This window comes from Argiope bruennichi, chromosome 6 (assembly GCF_947563725.1).
Source record: "Argiope bruennichi chromosome 6, qqArgBrue1.1, whole genome shotgun sequence".
In the NCBI taxonomy this organism is placed as follows: Eukaryota; Metazoa; Arthropoda; class Arachnida; order Araneae; family Araneidae; genus Argiope; species Argiope bruennichi.
The window spans coordinates 68,693,913-68,717,013 of NC_079156.1; the positions used below are offsets into that span (position 1 = coordinate 68,693,913).

At 27.7% G+C, this 23,101-nt stretch overlaps 1 protein-coding gene across 1 annotated transcript in view; it reads right to left on the minus strand.

The window, feature by feature from the left end:
• Window positions 1-239: 239 nt before the first annotated feature.
• Window positions 240-23,101, minus strand: part of LOC129972162 (uncharacterized) — a 29,204-nt gene continuing 6,342 nt past the window's right edge. The window contains exons 2-3 of the mRNA XM_056086182.1: window positions 5,355-5,452; window positions 240-569 (exon numbers count right to left, since the gene is read on the minus strand). Coding sequence (XP_055942157.1) covers window positions 428-569; window positions 5,355-5,452 — 240 coding nt within the window. The 3' untranslated portion in view covers window positions 240-427. The remainder of the gene's footprint in view (window positions 570-5,354; window positions 5,453-23,101) is intronic.

A 23,101-nucleotide genomic window follows, 5' to 3' on the forward strand; every position in this document is an offset into this window, starting at 1 on the left:
AAAAACTTATAAAGTTAGTTGAATCTTACTCGTAAAAGAATTATTATTAAGCAGAGAAAATATCTGATAAAAACACTGTTTTGTTGTGGATCGGAATTTTCAGAGCTTATTCTTTTATTCAATGTTCTTTTTATGAATTTTTAAGACACAACATATCTCATTTCTCAATATTCAAATAAAATGAATTTCTGATGTTGTTTTTTTTTTTTCCTAACACACATTTAAAGACAACAAACACATTGTGGTTTTATAAATATTTTTAATGATTATGAAGTGACACTCATTTGTATATGTACATTCTTCAGCAATGTAGGACCATGCAAATCATATTAAATAGCAATAAATAAGTAAAATCGAAATGAATCGAAGCCACAAATGCAGACATGAACAATACAGATTATTTTTTCCTCTCCTCCTCTCGCAGTCTTCACGAAACGGGCATGGTTCCGTGGCTGTCGTGAGGCCACACCATTATATTCTCGTCCAGAGAGCGACATCGGTGGACGTATGCTGAGATAGAGATGTCGTCGAATACACGAACGCAGTGCGTGCCCTCTTGGCATTCACAACTGAAAATGAAAAGATTTTGTTAGTTTTATGATTAAAAAAATCAAAATATTCTGAATTGTTAATAGCAGCGATTTTTAACCATCTACCATACATTAAATATGTTACGTTACATACGTTTTCAAAAACAAACTTAATCTGACATCTAATTCCACATTGTTTTTTCTACTGTAAGATACACAATAGGTTTCAAAATAGTCAATCAATTATACCCATATCATCCATCAATTGCCCCATGCTGATTTCAGTTTTGCTATTTATAGTGCATTTTACCATAGTGGTTCATCACCGTTCTGTTTAAAATAATGCGGAATTAATTTAATAGTGTGATGGAAACATTAGAAATGATTGAAGAATACGCAGTCGATCATGCTCACGTCATACATCAATTGCCTCATGCAGATTCAATTTTTGCAATTCATTATGCATCCTACAAAGTCTTGACGTCATCGTAAAGTAAGGCGCATTTTAATGATTTCTGCACTTTAGTAATTCGTTTGAGACATAAGATGAAATGGTTGGATTTGAGACATAAGAAACGATTGCAGAATGCGCAATCGGTTTCAAAATGGATTCAGCCATACTCACGTAATACATTAATTGCCTCATGTTGATTCATTTTTTTGTAATACATAATTCATCTTATAAAGTCTTGACGTCACCGTTTAGCATAAAATAATGCACATTTTAATGATATGCGCACTTACTTTGGTGATTCTGTTGAGACAAAAGAGGAAATTATTGTCTTAAATTTGGGTTCGAGACATAATAAATGATTGGAAATTACGCTGTCGATTTCAAAATGGAGTCGACTATGATCAAGTCATACATTAATTGCCCCATGCTGATTCAATTATTGCAGTTCATTATGCATCCTACAAAGTCTTGACGTCATCGTAAAGTAAGGCGCATTTTAATGATTTCTGCACTTTAGTAATTCGTTTGAGACATAAGATGAAATGGTTGGATTTGAGACATAAGAAACGATTGCAGAATGCGCAATCGGTTTCAAAATGGATTCAGCCATACTCACGTAATACATTAATTGCCTCATGTTGATTCATTTTTTTGTAATACATAATTCATCTTATAAAGTCTTGACGTCACCGTTTAGCATAAAATAATGCACATTTTAATGATATGCGCACTTACTTTGGTGATTCTGTTGAGACAAAAGAGGAAATTATTGTCTTAAATTTGGGTTCGAGACATAATAAATGATTGGAAATTACGCTGTCGATTTCAAAATGGAGTCGACTATGATCAAGTCATACATTAATTGCCCCATGCTGATTCAATTATTGCAGTTCATTATGCATCCTACAAAGTCTTGACATCATCCTATAGCGTAAAAGAATGTACATTTTTAATGAAATGCGGACGTACTTTGGCCATTCTATTAAGATGAAATGTTTGTCTTAAATCGGATTCGAGCACTTGACGAGGATTTAATAGGAATATCATTTTGCAGTGATAATCTCATAACAAACACAAATATCGCATAACTTTCTTATGATAATAATCTCAGACCCAACATGAATATCACGATTCTGATTAATTATCAGGATTTCGGACAAAGTATGAATGCCACTTGTCGGGTTCTTCGTTTTAATCCCTGACCAAACGTGAGTATCACGTGCAGGGCTCCTGATCAGGGTTTCGGAGTTAACACGAATATCACGTGTCTTGTTCGTCAAAAGACATGAAGAGATTGAAAATTCCAAGTTTGAATTTATTTGAACTTATAAACAAAATCGAAGGATTAACTGATTAGATTAACGTCTTATGTTGTAGATTAACGTCTCACATCGTACGAGGCTATGTTGTATTTAGAAATAAAAGTTAAATAATTTTCAATGATAATGAGATGGCGACTGAAAACATCTGAGTATACATGTTTGATATTTTATATTTCTACAACAGTTGAAAGACATTTAACCGCAATAAATTTATCGCTTTTACACTAGATTATAAAAAGCAAAACGTTGGAATAAACGATTCCGAAGTCTACTCTCTGTTATTGTAGTCAAGCCAATATCACGTGAAGCAAATAAACTAAAGCTGCTTTGCAGACACAAAATCTAATTTTTTTCCAGTTTCTACTATCTTTTCATAAAATATTGGCTCTATTTTCCGGCAGTTCAGTTTTCACTTTGATTCGAGTTTTTCAGGTTGTTAAGAAAAACGAAAGAAAGAAAGGAAAAAAACCCTGTTTGTCAGGGTTTCATATAGGAGCTCAAATTTTTTTCCAATTCCCTTGAGATAGAACAATAAATAGTTTTTCAGATCTTTGAAATTATTTACCGATAGAACAATAAATAGTTTTTCAGATCTTTGAAATTATTTACCGAAGTCATTGTTAACATTATTTTTACTTATAACTGAAATGATTTCTTGCTTCCCGAAAGAGATCCTTTAAACTATATTCTCTTGTACTTAATAGGTCTAATAACAATCAATTGTAAAATATAAAATATCGTTTTCACTTACACTATAACCAAAATTTGATCCTTAGTACAAAAAAAATTATTTATTACATGGCAAATTTGTTTAAATACATTTTATGCAATTTAATGTTAGAGAAATTTTATGGAAGAAAATTTTACAAAAAAATGAAACAATAATTAGAAGATATTTTCTTAATAATACCAAATGTGTTTTGCATGTACTCCAAACCTGGGTCAATAAATTAGACATTTTTACACAAATAAAATACATAAACGAATATCAGAAGATATTAGTTTGCAGGAAAATATTAAATTTAACAACCTGTTTAGGGTTAAATTTTCCTTTTTTTTTTACAATTGATCAAATGATAATTATAAAAAATCTGGAACTCTTTTTAAAAATCTTAATTTTTTTTTTATTGGCACAGCATGGGAGAATATAGCTGATGTCTACTTTCAAGTTACATGGAATAGTATTTTAAAAATGTAACAATACATGCATTTTGTTTTTAAAACATAATAAGCCAAATTTATAAGAAAAGTCGGAAACGAAAAATGCTTTGATGTTAAACGAAATGTTTTGGCGAAGCTCAAAGTTTCTAACAAATTCGTATTTGTATGATAAAAACAAATACAGACAACATTATTGAATAACGAAATATGAAATACAAATTTTAAGATCATTTATTTAAAGTCAAAGTTCTTTTTTTTTTTTTTTTTTTTTTTTTTGCTTGGGATATACATATATAATACTTCTAAGAATATTGTTTCTTCACAAAACTGTTTACAACTTTATAAAACTAATTGCAATTTTATAAATTTTTGATAGAATTATTATTCTAAAATTATTTTTTCGCATAACTAAAATTTATTTTTATGGCTCAAATATATTTTAATAATAAAGAAATTATTAATTACTTAAACCACATAAATACATTCTTAAATATTTTTTCAAAGGCATATTAAAATAAAAATAAAATACATTTGAAGTGAAGTTATAAAAGATTTTATTCAAAATAATATAATCTGTCGATATATTTATTCTCTGGAGCAAATAAATAAATTTAGTCATTACTGAAAGAGTTATTTGAATTGAAAGATTTTTTTAAAAGTAAAACTGAATTAGTTTTATCGTGGTCCTTTAGGATATTTCAAATTGAAAGTGGTTTCTCTAGCCTCTACAATACTACTGAAGAAGAAATTAATTAAATTGAAAGCTCTCCTTAAATTCTCATCTAATCAGGAATGTAGTCGCCACTCTAACACTTTCCAAGGAATGATACGGAGTTAAATTGGCTCCCGGGATTAACTTTTAAAATTCTTTATTTCGAAATTTTCTATTTTCTCTTTAATTTAAATAAAGCATATTTTTATATATAGTAGAGAAATGTGGAAGAATCGACGAAGGGAAAAAAAAACATTTTATTTCTTGAGACAACAAAAATATCATAAACAATGCATTTAAAAATTGCAGCATTCACAAAATCGTATTTATAATTTACAGATTTCTTTTCAGTTTAAACATAATTGCCCATAAAAAGAAAAATTTTAGAATGTAAGTGATAAATATTTTTTTTTCTTTGGAATAAAAAATAGAGCTGGTATAGTGACAAATTTGGAAAGACAAAAGTGGATTGGTTGATGTCCTCGTCAACTGATCATGGTTCAAATTTACATGATATGACACAATATAATTCTTCTAACTTCAAAATGTGTAATTAATCTAACTAAACCTAAAATAAATAAAAAAGATTGCAAATACTGAAAATATAGAATTTGTGATATATTTTGTAACAACATTAAAATACAGCCATTAATGAAGTTTTAACTGCAAAGCCTTTTATTAAACTCTTCAACTTTAGAGAGTAATATAATCGAAATTTTTCTTTCTGTTCCAAAATCGAAGATGTACAAAAAACACAATTTGAAGAAACAATCGTGGAATTCCCTGATATTTCTTATTCTTACTATTTAATGAAACAGTCCAATTTTTATATATTGTCAAGATATCTTTGACTAAGCCATGGCACGCACGGTGCAACATACCGAATAGGAAGGCAGAAAGCAGGAGAGAGAGAGAGAGCGTGAGAAAATACTTTGGTCTTACATAGTTCTTGAAAGGAATTTGTTGACTCAGCATTTTTATTCTGACAGAAGTTAGAGTTGCAATGAAGCCGGAGTCCAAGTAATTAGAAAATTAAAACATAAATTAATTAGAAATTATTACTTGCATTTAATACTTAACATTTACTACCACACATTTCTTATATTAAAATACTTAACGATTTACCTGTTAACTCAATAAGTATTTAATGTGCAAAAGATGTATCATTTACTTACGGGCTTTTAATGAAATACTCGATGTTCCTCATAAACGGCCGATAGACCTCCCATCCACAGGGTGTCGTCCGTGAGCACCAATTCACGGTGTCTCTCCTCTGAAAAAAAAAAGGGAATTCTCCTTTAATTATATATATGAGGAAAATTCGGGCGTATTCACTTTCATAATCTGTCTCTGTGAATACATAAACAGCTCTACATAATTGCATTTACCCTTGAATATATATACAACTTAATAAGAAAGGAGAATGTGTATTCTTGGGTGTGTTGGCTGGCCCCTTACAGAACAGACTGTTTGTAGCCTCTAAATCTAGCATATTTTTCTAAAAATGCAAATGTGTATTTGTATTATTAAAATTTTTTTATCGGAATTACATTTAAAAATTAAGTCAGATTTCGACTTTTTTTTAAAGCTAACTTTCGAAAATATTACATAAAATCGATCTATTTGTAGTGTAATTTTTCCTATGTTTTGATAATTTTGTTTAAAAAGTTTTTTTTTTTTGGTACAATTTTCTATAATAGATTTTTCTTACTGCAATGTATACCAAAACGACAAAATCAAGCGCATTTTCATCAAACATTTAATCGCGAGATTTTGTTCCAATGTTGAAAAATCAATCTACGTTCCAATGATATGTTGAAACCGATCTATTGTATTTGATTAAATGATAATATTACCCTAATATTCTATAATCCATAGAGTTAGTAATTTTTACCAATTCATTTATTTAACAATGAGGAAAATAATTGATTTAATTAACCCTATTCCCGGCCCGGTCCTAGGTGCCCGCCTACTAGTCTACCTATCTAATGTGAAAAATTGGATATCCACTTCTGTATTTTTTTTATTTTTCTAGTTACATGATATTCAATACTTTTTAAATTTTAAGTATATTAGATTGAAAATAAGTTCATTATAATTTTTAACATATACTCACATATTATGTTATGATTGTTGACTTTATTTGGAGTTCTTTTTACTGATCCTATTTGAATTATAATTTATTATTACTCTTATTCTGAGTATCGATATGTAATTATAAATTTGAAAGTACAGTTCCAATTATATTTTCGATTTTCTATCATATAAAAAGCTTTAAGAATTTTTTTTTATCCTGCTTTGTAATAAAATCAACTTATTCTTTCTATATATGCTAAATGTTGCATCAGATATAATATTTAGTGAAAAAATTATCTTTATTCGTAACACAAAAAGCGACAATTTTCATTGTTGACAATGTCCTCGTTGAAAAATTATTAGTTCAAGCACTCCGCCCACTCACACGCAAATCAGCCTTAAATTAGGTAATTTTAAATTATTTTGCCTTAACACTTTGTAAAAAAGTAATAGTAAAAATCTCATTTTTAAATTCCAAATTTTGTGTATTCTTACAAAAATAGATGTTAATAGATGTCTTAATGAAATAAATAAATGTTTAATAGATGCTAGAAAAATCTATTTTAATTAAATTTATGGAATTAAATAATTTAATCTATAAAACTAAAGTAAGTAATTAATTTTAAAATTTCCTTTCTTCTTACACTAAATATGAAACATATTATTTAACAAGTCAATTTTTTTTTCATATTTTAATAAATGAAAGTGCATAAATATAAGAGCGATCATGATATTTAATACATACTATCAAATGATAAGAATTTATAAGACTTCTGTTGCCTTTTTTCTCGGTCAATAAACGAACAAAAAAAAATCGTAATCTATACTTATAATAAAGCTCAATGTGTGTGTTGGCGCTCCACAGGCCAGGTCATTTGACATACAGCTATCAAATTTGGTACATGTATACCTTAGAGGTCGGGAATGTGCACGTGGGGTCCCTTTTTTTGAAATTTTAATTATTAATTAAAAACTAACTTTCCCGCCAAAAAAATCTTCCATTTTCCCCACCGCCAACTTTTCCGCCAAAAAAATCTTCCATTTTCCCCACATCCAACTTCAATTTTTTTTTTCTCCCAACAGAAGTGAGGCTAGGGTTAACATTTTTCGGCGGATTATTTCAAACGATTCTGTTTATTTTCTTAATGTTTTATGCATTTAAAATTAAACATTGTTAATTAATCCATGTTTCAGATTCATTCTGAAGTACTTTTGAATTAAAATAACACAGAATAAAGGAAATTAAAAATGTATAATCTGCATAGCGTTACCCCAACTGGCGTAGAAAAATTCAAGCATTTGCGTTACCGGAGCTGGCGAAGAAAATTCACGCATGTGCATTCTGATTGTTGCCATGACAACCGTTATCAACGGTTGATTTCAATTATTTTTAGGTTAGTTGCATGCTTTTGTAAGTAAATTGTATTTATGTTAGTTATATATTTTTTGTATATGCTTATAGTTTTAAGTACATCGTTTTTTAAGTAGATTTTTTTAACCTGTTTTCAATTATTTAAATTATTTTTAGGTTAGTTGCATGCTTTTGTAATTAAATTGTATTTATGTTAGTTATATATATTTTTTGTATATGCTTATAGTTTTAAGTACATCGTTTTTAAAGTAGTTTTTTAAACCTGTTTTCGACTGATTATTTTAAACGATTCATTTTATTTTCTTAAAGTTTGATGCATTTAAAATGAAACATTGTTAATTAATCGATCTGTTCATGATGAATCTGAGAAAATTTTGTTGACAAATTCTTGAGATATTACATAACTTAAGAAAGATATTCTTTAGTGCCCATAAAGTTTAAACGCTCAGTGACTCTATTATCAGTAATCATATTATTAAAAAAAAATGCTTTGTTTCAGTAAAAAATATTATATTAATTGCAGTTTAGTCATTTCCATTTTAATTTTAAGCATAAATTCTACCGGAACTAACAGAAAATTAGAGAGATACATATTATGTTATGGCTGAAGGACTTTATATTATTATGAGTGAATTACATGACTATCAAAATTTGAAGCTTTAAAATATTTGATGAAGAAGCTATTAAAGTAGGAATTACATAAAATATTTAATTATTAAAATTTTAACGAGCATTAAGATTGGCGAACCGGCTGGTCGCCAAAGGCGGCTAGTTTATAATAAGTGGCAACTTAAGTTGATAGTATCTAGAGAGGCACAGACGACCGAATCTCAGATGAAAGGCGGGCGTAATGCATGTATTTATGAGTATTTGGACTAAAGAAAATTTAATGAGAAATTAAATATTAAACATAGAAAGGCTATAATTGTCTATTATTTAAATAACTTTTGTCCAAATAAATAAATACTTTAAAATACATTGGTATATTTAGGATTATTCAACAAAACATAATGACCTTTATTGTACTACCGATCTGATTTTTCTAGACTCATATTGTTGAAAGAATGATATCAAAAGTTTAATTTATGTATACATATATAAAACAACAGTTCATTGTAAGGATCATTTGTTCACTTTTATCAAATAGGTGTAAAGAAAGAAAAATAATGCTAAAGAATTCAAAATGAATGAATTATTTTTGATTTAGTCAAAATGTATTCAACTATTTAAATGATAATTGCTATACATTTTGAAATAGTGGGGAAACATATTTCATTCGATTTTTGTTGTTTTAGAAAGTTCTACTTCTAACTCAGATTAAAATTTTTTATTAAATTAATAGGGCCCTATTCTCTGAAGCATTTATTAATTGGTTTATATAGCTTTCCATCTTCATGAGCGTACAAATTAAAATACAGCACAATTTTGAAAATGCAACTATGTTAAAGATGAATTCATTTTTAAATTACATCGAGCAAATCAATGCAAAATTTAAAATAAATAAAAAATAACGATTTCCATGAAATCGTTAATGGAATCATTTCAGGTTCGCTGTATATATAAAGTAAATTAATTTTGAATATTCGCGACATTTTTAAATATTAAATGAACTATATTCAATAAATGTAAATGCTACTATACAAACGCCAGAGAAATTATTATTTACAACAAAACATGAGCCAGAACAGTAAAGCGGCTTTTTCGAAAGTCAGCAAATTCTTTCTCTCTCTCTCTCTCTTTCTTTTTTTGGTGCACTTTACACAATGTAATAGATTTTATTTCAGTTCCCTTTTTCGAATTTTTTTTGCTTTTTTGGCCTTGAATCCAAACAAGGAAATGCAGATGGCATTTCGGTTACTCATCAGTTTCCGAAACCATCTGCCGTATTGATGGCTTGTTGCTTGTATAGCAGCGATAATACATGCTAATAAAGATCGATAAAAAAAATGTTAGGCATGTACTGTTTTTGATCCTTGAAATGAGAATTATAAATAAGTTAAGTGGAATTTTTATCGCAAGTATCGTCTGAATTATAGAGGAATAAAAAAAATATACAGAGGAAAAATTCCAGCGATACAGTTCTGTGTTCCATAATCCAAATATAAATTCATTTTTCATTTTAATTTCACTCTGATTTAGATTAATTAGTTCCATAATTTTATGTTATGCAGGTTTATCTCTTTATTATTTACTAGCCGCCTTTGGCGACCAGCCGGTTCGCCAATCTTAATGTTCGTTAAAATTTTAATAATTAAATATTTTATGCAATTTCTACTTTAATAGCTTCTTCATCAAAATATTTTAAAACTTCAAATTTTGATTATCATATAATTCATTCATAATATTATAAAGGCCTTCAGTCATAACGTAATATGTATCTCTCTCATTTCCTGTTAGCACCCGTAGAATTTATGCTTTAAATTAAAGTGGAAAGAATTTATCTTCAATTAATATAATAATATTTTTTACTGAAACAAAGCATTTTTTTATAATCTGATTACTGAAAATAGAGTCACTCAGCGTTTAAACTTTATGGGCACTAAAGAATATTTTTTTAAATTTATGTAATATCTCAAGAGTTGGTCAACAAAATTTTCTTAGATTCATTATGAGCAGATCGATTCATTAACAATGTTTAAATTTAAATGCATCAAACACTAAGAAAATAAAACGAATCGTTTAAAATAAACGGTTGAAAACAGGTTTTAAAAAAACTACTTAAAAAACGTTGTACTTAAAACTATAAGCATATACATGTTGTCATGGCAACAATCAGAACAGAATGCGCATGCGTGAATTTTCTTCGCCGGTTACGTAACGCAAATACGTGATTTTTTTCTACGCCAGTTGGGGTAACGCTATGCGGATTAGAAATTTTTAATTTCCTTTATTCTGTTTTATTTTAATTCAAAAGTACTTCAGAATGAATCTGAAAAATTGATTCATTAACAATGTTTAATTTTAAATGCATCAAACATTAAGAAAATAAGCAGAACCGATTGAAATAATCCGCCGAAAAATTTTAACCCTAGCCTCATTACTGTTGGGAGAAAAAAACAACGGAAGCTTTTCTCGTTTGGCGCTGGGGATAATGGAAGATTTTTTTGGCGGAAAAGTTGGCGGTGGGGAAAATGGAAGATTCTTTTGGCGGGAAAGTTAGTTTTTAATTAATAATTAAAATTCTAATTAAAATTTCAAAAAAAGGGACCCCAGGTGCACATTCCCGACCTCTAAGGTATACATGTACCAAATTTGATAGCTGTATGTCAAATGACCTGGCCTGTAGAGCGCCAACACACACACACACACACACACACACATTGAGCTTTATTATAAGTATAGATGACAAGATAATTTTCAAGTATTAAAGGAAAAAAATCCTGGAACGTTTTTTTTCTCTCTTTTTTTCTGTATAAGTAAAAAAGAAAAAGATCTTTAAATGAAAAAATTAAAAAAAAAAAAAAATGGTGAAATCCAATCATGCATTTACATTCACTATATTTTATATTTATTAGCAATTTTTTATCGATAGTTCCATAAAAAAAATACTAATAATTCAGAAACTACAAATATATAATATGAGAAAACAAGTAAGTTGCCCATATTCTATTCGACCTCATGTCCTAAAATCACACTGAGTAAATTTAAAAACTACTGTTAACTATAACCCCAAATTTAATTCACTAAACTGGGTTAAATGTACTTAGAACACAAAAATTTTTCACAAGTTAATACAATATTTTATTATTGATTTTTGATTTAACGCTGTTTCCAGCTAAAAAGAATGTTACGAAAAAAATTCCAGCAATGAGAATTTACAAAAAAATTATTCCTAGTAAGAAAAAGTGGAATAATTTAAATAGTGGAATAAATACCTGCCAAATACTGTCCTATCTCATTGCTATTAGAAAATTACTTTTAGCGGAAATGAGCTCTGTCTGGTTTTAATTTGACAATGAATCTATACTATCTTTTAACGTCGAAATAACAGGAGATTTTTTTTAAAAAAATTAAAAATTAAAATAAATTTTATATAATCGTTGGGATATTTTGTCTTTCAAAACTAAGAACTTTTCAAGACATGTCTGCTTTCTTTTTCAAACTTAAAAATGTAAACCTATATATTATATAAACTTTTATATTTAAACTGTAATAAATTCTTTCTTTTGTTTTTTAAAAATGCATTTAGTACTTATGTTATTAAATTATTTAATCTTTGAAGTTTTGTCAAATCTCCTTTAAAGAATTGTTTTATACTTTTCAAATAATCATATGCCACCCATTTTTAAATTTAATACATAAACAGAAAGTAAAAAAGGTAGTAAACGTAACCGAATGTACTTTTAAAATGTGTTCTAACAACAGATCACTCAATATTAAAAGAAGATTATTTGTAAAAGTTTCCATTGATTTTGAGAATTTACTTAGAATAATTAAAAAAATTAATAAGCTCAGGAAAAAGTTTTGTGTTTGATTATTACTATTTGCAAATTAATTAAATCATAGAAGAACAGTTTCTAGAAAGACTTCTATTCATGCAAAAAAAAAAAAAATAATAATAATAATAATAAATAAATGGAAAATTCGCCAGCAATATGCTTCTGATAATATAAGCATTTGCAAATATCAAAAATTCAAGCTCAGAAAAGGCTTAGGATTAAAAGTTGCGAAAAGAAACATATCACTTATGAATATATTGTTGCTTATTAGTGAAAAAAAAAGTCTGACAAAATATTCCTGAAAATAAGTGGACAATAATCAAATCGACAATTTCTAAATCAAAAAGGAACAAAACAATTTTTCATTATTAACCTCAACAACAATAAAAAATAAATAAATAAAAATAAAAAATGGAAGCAAAATCTTGCCTAAACAAATATAAAAAAATAAAATCCTTTGTTCTTAGATAAATGCTCAAAAATACAACTGCTTTAATATTAATGCATGTATTGTATCAATATCAAATACCGATATTTTAGCAAATAGAAATCTTTGGTAGGATGTTGCCCTCAACTCCATAAAATAATGAAGAATCCTAACATAAACTTCTGAAATACCATTTAAGAGGAAATAAAAACGTTGACATTATTCTTCACGCTTTTTTTTTTGATTTCACAACAAGGGAAGTGCATGTATACCGAGTGAGTAATTGTTGCTCTTACTCACAGAATTGGCAAAGTTTCTGCAAGCGTCACAAGTGAAACACGTAAACCACACGATAACCGATTTTTTGACTTTGACCTCTCTCTCACTGCGATTTGCATTTCTTTGACAGATTCAAAACAATAGTGAATATTACTTTCGTGCTTTAGTTTATGAAGTATGAAAGAGGTGAAAACACATAAATTTTAATTAAATTTTATTTCGAACATTACAACAATATTTTGAAATTCGCTTCCTTTTTTTGTTGTTGTTTTTTTAAAAAGTTGTTTCCTAAAACGTTTTCATTCTTTATTAGTTTATGTTGAAGAAAACTTTTTATTGACTTATACTACATGAAAATGTAGTATAAGTCAATAAAGAAAGAATTCTTATGTATACGATACGAAAGAATACGATTATGTATACATATAATGAAAAAATATTTTAAAAGCTGATTTTTATTAATGAACTAAAAAGAGCAATTTTTATTCTAATTATTTTCTACTTTTTAATTTCGAATTTATAGATATATAGAAATATTTAAATAAAATTGTTCTGAAACTCACTATCAGATGACAGCATACCTTTGGAATTGAGATTTAACTATACTTATCATTGAATTCTAATTAAAACACTGAAAACGTTATAATAGTTCACTGTCATCAAAAGCACATAATTCTACAAAATTTCTAAATTTTTAACTTATAAAGAAGTGAAAGAAAAACTAATTACGAAACTAACTTTAGAAAGATAAAACAAGTTAAATAAAAATGCCTGAAAAGCAAGGGGAAAAAGAACTGAAAGCATATTTAAAGAATTGTTCTTAACTTATTGGAACCTAAATTAACTTTTCACTGACTTTTTCTTTTCTTTTCGAACATAGATCTGCACAGTCAGAACTATTTGAATTTTAAAAAATTATAAATTAAAAATAATTTTCTATTTTAGAAAATAATAAAATATAGGTAAGAGCAAGCAAATTTTGAAATGTTTCGAATTTTTTAAAAAGAATGAACAGATTACAACAGGAAGTACGAATGATTTCTTCGTTTTTCTTCTGCAGTTTCCGTTATAAACTGATTCAAACCGATTACAGCAGACAACTTTACTGTAAAAATATGAAAAAGAACATATCTTGTGAAATTTAACTTCGGTATCGCTTGTTAGTGGCGTCTGACTCCTCTCAACACAATGACCTTGATATTGTTTCGTTGATGGCACAACAAACAAACGTATACGATTTTTCGCTTTGAAAACGTACGCTTTGATGAGTGACGGATGTCGGACCGGGTCATTTTATACGTCACTCTGTATGCTAGTATTACAATTTATTTCCGGGTAATCGCAACTACGACGAAATCAAAATAAACAAACCCAATAGTAGTTAACTGATAAAGAGTTAGCGTGGGAACTTTCTGCTGTGCAGCGGAGTGCCTTGAACCTTGGACAAGACTTGCTGCAACTCGAGGATGGATGAACTAATTTTATATCAAGCAAAAATCTGATAATTTCTCATGTCTTACAATATGAGGAGGTAAAGAGTTAAAGACCGAGGAATATTTTGCTTAACAGGGCATGCATCAATCATGAAATATTATGTAACTGGTTGATTTTGTAGGAAATCAGCATTCTGTTAATGTAAGCATTTGCAAGGCAATGAAATATTATATGTTTTACTGTTTCATTTTTAAAGAAGTTTAAAGGAATGCCTAATATATGTAATAATATCTCTTAATATAATTTAAATACTAATTAATTTCCTAATTTTTATCTTAATTTAGACCATATTAACTTCATTCTAAAATGGTCTCTTATTTCCTGTTCCAATTCCTACTTTTTTTATTTAATTAATCTTACAAGTGCTCTGTAAAACTGCAAATTCAGCAAGTTCTTGCGCTCTGAGTGAAAGGATAAAAATCCTTAATGCTTAAGTGCATTCTTTTGAAGATACCTAAATTTCCCTATCCTAAATCTACACGTGTCAAAGAAATCCCTATAAAAATCTCATTATAAAATCACTGAGGGAAAATTTTCAGTCTCTTTCGCTCTTTTCTGCTCTTGTGTCACGATGTAAACTATCATATTTCTAACCACTTATTCATGTACATAAATTATGTCTCTCAGGATGGAATGATGCGAAGTTAAAAAATCTAAAGTGTCTTCTATTCGGTCCCGCAACTGCTCAAATATGTTTTACATACATATACGTTATACAGCTACAAAATTGTATTCACAATTGTAAAAGATGGATGACAGAAAATTAAAGTGAAAAATTTTATGAATAAAGGAGTTCACGGGCCGAAAGTCGAAATCTCTCATGACTATTACTTAGATTCTTGCTCAGAATCGGCACTTCTATACATATGAAGAACTTCAAAGAATATCCACGAATAAATTTAAAAATAGTACGTAAATAATCAGATAAAAAATATACCATATTATGTTTGGTTGTAAATTATTTCAACGATATTCTTTCTGTTTGATTTTTGTACTGTTAGGTTTCTGTGGTGTACTCAAAAACGGATTTCTTTTTTAATCTCGAGGAAAACAGCAATTTGCATCCATGTATACTTTCCAACATGAGATTTTCTATAACTAACGAAGTTGGCATAAACACCAAATGCTTGTTTAGAAAGTTCCAGTTGATAAGATATTTTGGGAACTTTTCCAATTTCTTTCAAGCTAGTGTCAAAAGTTTTCTTCAGAAGCAAACACTTAGAGGTGAACGAATTTAAAAAGAATCCAGAATTCTAATTGCCAATATATGATAATTATTTTTTTTAGAATGAATGCTTATATTTAATCTCAGTTGATACAAGAAACAATGCACGGATTTCCATAGACTTCCACGTAAATTAATCGCGACATACCTATTTTCATTCACAATGATCTAGTAAATAAAGAAATGTCAACTATTTTTTTATGCAGCATAGTAAAGAACTGGAAAGGTATTTTCACTTGGACCTCAACACAACAAAAATTTTGAAATTAGATTCATTTATACCAGCTCTATATGTGACTCTTACGAGTGGGCAAAAATTTTCGCGATCTCAAATTTTCTCCAAAATATATAGTATTCCGAAAATTAAAGAATAAATTTAAAAAGTGAAACATTATTATTATAAATAAGAATTTAAAACGATTTTTAGCAAACTAATGGAATGCTTAAAATGAATTGCTTAGTGAAAAATGCATTATTTTAAAAATAATTTTCGTTTTCAAATATTGAAAATTATTTTTAAAAAAGCTGATGTAGAATTACTCTAAAAATACATACTCTTTAAAAAAAATTTTGTGTTTTATTCAACATTTATTTCGATTCGACTTTATAAACGAATATCATTATAAATAAAATTGATGTGTTTAAATTTGTGATTAAGAGACATCAAAATCCACAATTTTCAGCTTAATTTCTCTATAATTTACACAAATATTTCAAATGATCATCTTTGAAATATTTATAAAAGCTATAGAATAAAATTTAAAATTATTTTAGAGTTTTATTACTTTAAAACAATTGCTTATTTTATAATCCTTTATTATATCAGGAAATTTTATAATCTGCAACGTCAAATGATATTTTTTCCGTGGAACATTTTAAATTAATATATAATAATAATATATAATGGCACTCGAAAATGATAAGGACTTTTTGAAAATTTTAGAAAACTTATTGTAATTAGTGCTGAATTTGGAAAATTTTTCGTTTCAATTTATTCCAGAATAAAACTTATTCCGACTTTTGATTTCTCATTTAAATACGGAATCCGTTTTCTTTCTTCCTAAGAATGAAAATGTGAAATAGAAAAGGGAGAAATAAATAAAAGAAGGATGGGACACCAATAAATTTCGGGTAAATTCATCAAAAATTTATAACCAATAGTTACTTTTATTTTTACATAGTGGTGTCATTTTGAATATCTTTTTGCTTTTATCTCTACTTATTCATTCCGAAAAAAAAATCCCTTTAATTGAAACTGATTAGGACGTATATAAAAACGAAAAATACTTGAAAACCGATTATTTTCATCATTAAAATAGTTTGAAATATTGCTAAATTAATAAATCTACCTCATTCTGACTGTTTTACTCTAATGAAGTCCTTTAAAAGGGACATTGGATAGGAAACAAAGCAAGAAGTAATATTTCGATTTAAAAAAAAATCGACATAACCAGAGATTTCTTCTTATAAAAATTGCGAAGAATCCGTATTTAAATATATATATTTAATATTATATATTAAATATTTATTATACATATTTTTACAGAAATATATGAAATATTAATTCTACTAAAGTTTCTCAAGTAGATATGCAACAAATGCCGAGATCAGTTGCCTTATATTGCATTGTGTTCAGGGACAAAGGAAAATATTTTGCAACTGAGAAGAACAGAAATATCAGATCTCGCCGCAGGAGCACTGATAAATAAACTATTACGTCCGATTTGCAAATGACTGCAGATGTAAAATTTTTGATTGAGCCTACCGCTCTAGAAAAAGAACTTAATTTTATATACTTAGTTGTAGCACGTAGTGGAAGCATTCTGAAGTAGAAATGCATGCCAGCATTAAGACTAAGCAATTTGATGCTTACTAATGATATAATAAATAGTTCATTGTCTTTGACAATATGTTTTGAAAAGTAATTAAAAATTATCAACTTAAAATTTGTGCACTGGAAACAATTTCGATTTTTGCTGTTGTTTCAATCATAAAATTTAAATAGTACTAAATACATTCAATGAGACTTTGTAGTTCGAAAACGCGACAATAGAATGACCGCAAAATGGTGCTGATCCGAAAATGGAGTAAGTTGGTGCAGATGTTATATATGTTAAAAATATCTAATTAAAGACTAAAATTACCAAAATATTTCAACATTTACTAATTTCTATTTAAATGTCACATGACTTTCATGAGGTAACAGTTGAATCACATTCTAATGGTTGATTTTTCTGAAAAAGGTTTTAATTTGAGTTACAATAATTTGCATGATTTTGTTACGAATAAAGTAAAGATAATATTTAAAAAAATCCCGTTGTGAATAAATCATTTTTATTAATAGATAAAAGACCATCTCAATAAACTTCTAAACATCCGATCAATTTGGGAGATTGCTCTTTCAGTTCCAATTATATATAAAAAATCTCTTTTTGTCATTATTTAAAAAGCATTGGCTAGAAGCATGAATATATTTTGTTAGATCTAAGAAATATGAAACTGCTCAGAACACCTAAAAATAGCTATTTGTAGTTTCTTTAGTAGAATCCTACGTAGAAAACTTTATTTATCTTTTGACTATCAGTTACTTAAAAACATAAAGTAATTGCAATATGTAGTATTTGATTACCACCAATATTTATAGATTCTTAAAACATAAATGATACAATTTTATTATAATATACGATACAATACCATCAAATAAAACACAAAATTTAAAATTCATGAATTTTATAGACATGGAACAGATCTTCAGTTACATACAAAAAATTAGTACTTCATATTATATAAAACGTAATCAGATTTCTAAGATCAGGTCGTCTTATAATTAGATATCGTAACTGAATATTAAAAGATAAATATGAAATTCAAGCGCTTTAAGAAAAGTTATTTTAAATCTCTTTGAATTATACGATATATGATATCCGAAATGACGTAAATCGGAATATAATTCTGAAACTTAACCTGCAGAAAACGATTATAATAGATAACTGTAAACAGGGAAAAGCAAGTTCACAAAACTCGTAACTCCACCAAATCTACGACGCAGTACAAATCGGCTTCCAAAGAAAACAAGAGTAGTTAAAACCGTTTAAACTAGTCATCTTTTAAACCAGTCATCATCACAGGTCATTAACTGTAATCCGCCTCTTCAAGAAAAGAAGAAGGGGAGAGAAAAAAAACTGCCACGAACGAAAAAGAAACAAATTGCCTTGAATTTAAACCTTGGTTGAGAACAAGTAGTTTGAAGTAAAAGAGTTATTTAGTTTCAGTTTTAATTCTGAAAAAATTACAAGTCTTTTTTAGAACCAGAAATCCTAATGATGTTCAATATGAAAACTTCTGCATTAGCAAATATTTTTAAAAATGAATAGAAAATCAATATTAATAATAAAAGTAAAATCTTTGTTTTCTGAATGTTTCTTTCAGAAAAAAATTAGTAACTTAACAAAATTATTTTTTAAACAATTAATTTCTATAGCAATTGTTAAAACATTAGTATGAAAAAATTAAAATATTTCGGACTTTTTCATAAAATTTATGTGATTTTTAAAAACAAGAAAAACAATCAACACCGCAAATAAGCATAATATAAACGCCGTGACTGTTGACGAAAGAAAACCGATTTTTCTTTTGTATACTTATTCAGAAAAAAAGAATTTTCTATTTTGCCAGTAAAGATAAAAAGATACTAAAACTAAAAAATATAGATACATTTTTGGAGATCTGCATCAAAATTTAGTTCACGTTTCAAGGAGACCGCGATGATGCGTTTCGAAGTTTAAAAGTCAATAACACATAGAATATATTAAAGATTTAATTTTTGATGAAAAAGATATCAGAACGTTTCAACGAAGAAAAAGAAGCAATCCTAAAGATAATTCAATTACATTCGCAAAAAAAATTTGCTTGACTTTTAAATATTCTCTAATCCTAAAATTATAATTACGTTCAAAAAATATTTACAAGATCATGATAAATATATTTATTCTAATTCTAAAATTTTTACTTTTTCTTTACATACTACAATTAAACAAGTTTTAAAATAAATTAGCTACACAAACAACAGCAAAAATAAATAAAAGCTGTGCATGAAAGCTCATATCATAGTTTTTAAAACAAACGGTTTTATTTTAAAATGTATAAAATTTAGATAATATTTCACTCAGCTGAGTCGATCTGAGATTGAATTATATTTTTTTCTATTGTTATTTACTTGAAAAGTTAATGAATATTATTTTTAGCACTATGTTAAATTCTTTTTATTCTGTAGAAAATGCAAAACAAAAGAAGTAAATGATTATCTGAAAGTTAATTTCATTACATTTTACATTTTTAATACTATTTTTACATTAATTATTTTTTTTTAAATCCATTAAAAGGCCGAACTCGTGTTTCTATTTTTAATCGTTAGGATATAGATTTTTCCTTTCGAAAAGACTTTTTTTTAAACTTTAGAGTGTTATTAAATTAAATGCTGTTCCATAACAATTATATTATGTATTGCTGTGTTTGATCTTTATGTATTTTTTTAAAAATAATGATTTACTTAGACATTTATTTAGACCTATTAAAATTTAAAATTGATGGTGGAAGTTCACTTTCAATAGTCATATCTCGAATGCAATAGTTTAGTTATTCATCCACTGCAATATAAATATAATACGTGCTTACGAGAAAAAGATATTTAAAAAAATTTTTTTCATATTAAAGATCAGACAACACGATATTTTCATATTTTAAGTTAAATTTTTAAGAAATGAAAATTTTCTATTATATAGTAATACATATTTGTTATTCTTTCTATATTAAATGAAAAAATTTTTATATTTTTTTTTCATAAAAATATTGAAATCAGTATTTTTATTATTAACTAGCCGCCTTTGGCGATCAGCCGGTTCGGCAGTATTAATGCTCACTAAAATGCTCAATTAATATTTTATGTAACTTGTTCTCATAATAGGTTTTTCAGAAAAAATATTTTAAACCTTCAAATTTTCATAGTCATATTATTCATTTATATTATTATGTAAGCTTACGCCGTTCTGTTCATTGTATTACGCGTCCCTCTCTGATTTTCTAAAATGCCCGTAAAATTAGATTTTAAATTTAAGTGGAAATAATGAAACTATAATTAATATAATGACGTTTTTTAGTGAATCTCCGCATGTCTTAAAAAATATGAAAATTGAAAGCAGAATCGTTCAGCATTGAAGTTTTATATGCACTACAGAATAATTTTCGTAATTTATAATATCTCAAAGAATTGTTCAACAAAAATTTCCCAGATTCAACGAAAAATCCAGTTTTTAGATTCATTTTTAAAAGGATATAAACTCTGTCAAAAATAATATTTTTTGTTCGGTTTATAAATATATTTCAAAAAATTATGAAGTTTAAATTTCAAACAGTGCTTTGATTCTAAAGAATCATATTCTACAAAATATTCTTGACTCTCCAACTTTTAAATAAATAAATAAACGTTTCTATTTTCTGCGTTCAAATCTGTCCGATTTATTAAATTTTGACTATTAAAATATTAGAACAAACAATATTTTCATAATCTAGACCAATCACTCTTGAGAAACTCTGGGCTTCTTTGAGACAGTCGATGAAGGGATCTATAATTACCCGTTTTCATAAAATATTGATGTTGAAATCAGTTAGCTTTCATGAATCAGTTAGCTTTAGTACTTGATTTAGTCGATTGGAGTGCAACTCTTTTTATTTAAAATAGAATATTAGAATCTTAGTCTTAAGAATATTTTGTTAAATATGACTCACAGGGCACAGGATATATATAAAAATTTAAAATTCGTAATTCGTCAGCATTTATTGACTTAAATTATATAAAATATAATTATTTATTTCATTTATAACATTTGTTAACAGATGTATGTCTGTTACTAAAGGTTTACAAATTAGCTGTTAGGCTCCAATTGCAGTAAATATACATATTAAACCATATTTGCTTTAAATAAAACTGTTTAATTGAATTAGTAATATAGGTATTGTGAAAGATCATAGAAAGCATTTTCTTGCATTCATGCTAGGTTTACACTCGGCTAGTAGGCAGCGCATGCGTAGAAAGACTGAGAAAGGCTGTTCGGTCGATGGCAAGTAATTGTCCCGCCGAACAACATGCCGCTGTATCGTATTTTTACTTACTACGCATCCGTTTGTAGAATTTGGCTTTTTTTTTTTGGCGTGTAAAAATTGATCACTTATTTATTAATTCTGACATTTTTTGCTCTTTGCTCTTTTTAATGCGATGTTATGTTTTTTTTTTTTTTTTTCATTTTACCATGTTTTTTTATGTAAATAACCCACCATTTTAATACGATACAGAATGAAGAAGAAAAATTTAGGGAAGCCAAAATTTCAGTTAATAGCCAAGCATGGAATGAATAATCTATCTTATGAAATTGTGGCAAACATAAATCAACCGCTTTCTAAGCATGCGCTTATAAATGGCCGAGTGTAAACCCGGCATTACTTTTCAAAAAATATCATGTTTCACATTTAATTCATTTCATACAGATACGTGCTGAAAATTACATTTTTATATATTTAAATTGGAATGACAGTGAACTTATTTTTTAATTTGAGGTATTGTCAATATGTTGATAAAAGTTATTTTTTTCCCCTTAACGTACAACGTGCTTGTGCAGCTTAAATTTTATTTTTAATTTTGCTGGAAATACATTGTTAAAAAATATAATTAAATTATTTTTTTTAAAAAATTCATTAAAAATAGAAATTTAATTTGTTTGTTAAAACATTAGTATCATTGAAAAGATTATTTTTTTAACTACATTTTGATGTAAAAATCAATTTTGTGCTATAATATTTTCCGAAGTTATAGCGGGAAAACACCAACATTTTGCTTAATTTTTGATTAATTAAAATTCTAATTAAAAATTCAAAAAAATCGCTCCGATGTGCACATTCTTGGCCTCCAAGGTATACACGTGCCGAATTTGGTAGCTGTAGGTAGGACGGTCTCGCTTGTAGAGAGCCAACACACACACACACACATTGAGCTTTATAATAAGTATAGATGGCATATAATAATTGAACAAGTTAAAGTCTGTGTATTTTCTGTAGGCGGTTCAAGGTCACATTTTCTACTGCGTTATTGGTACTAGACAACCAATAGTGATGTAAACTGGAAGTAGAAACCAATACAGGAGGTAGAAAATGTGACCTTGAACCGCCTGCAGAAAATACACAGACTATAATACATGCCTACAAAAAAATTTTTTTGCCTTTGTAACATGTATCAGTTGATAGTCTTGTACTCAGTTGATAGTCAGGACTAAGTTAATAACATGTATCAGTTGATAGTCTTAGAAGTCGTTTCAGTAAAAAGAAAATCACTAACTGATGCCAAATTTTGATATAAAGATTCAAATATTTCCGAGTTATCAAAAACTCCAGTAAAAATAATAGCTACTTCAATTTCGGTCCTAACAAATAATTTGCCGGCGTCCTGGCCTAGGGGTAGCGCGTCTTCCCTGTGATCTAGGCCTTCCGAGTTCGAGTCCTGTTTCGGGCGTGGTTGTTCTCTTCCTTGTGTTCTCTCTGTGAGGTGCGTGAATGAGCCCCCC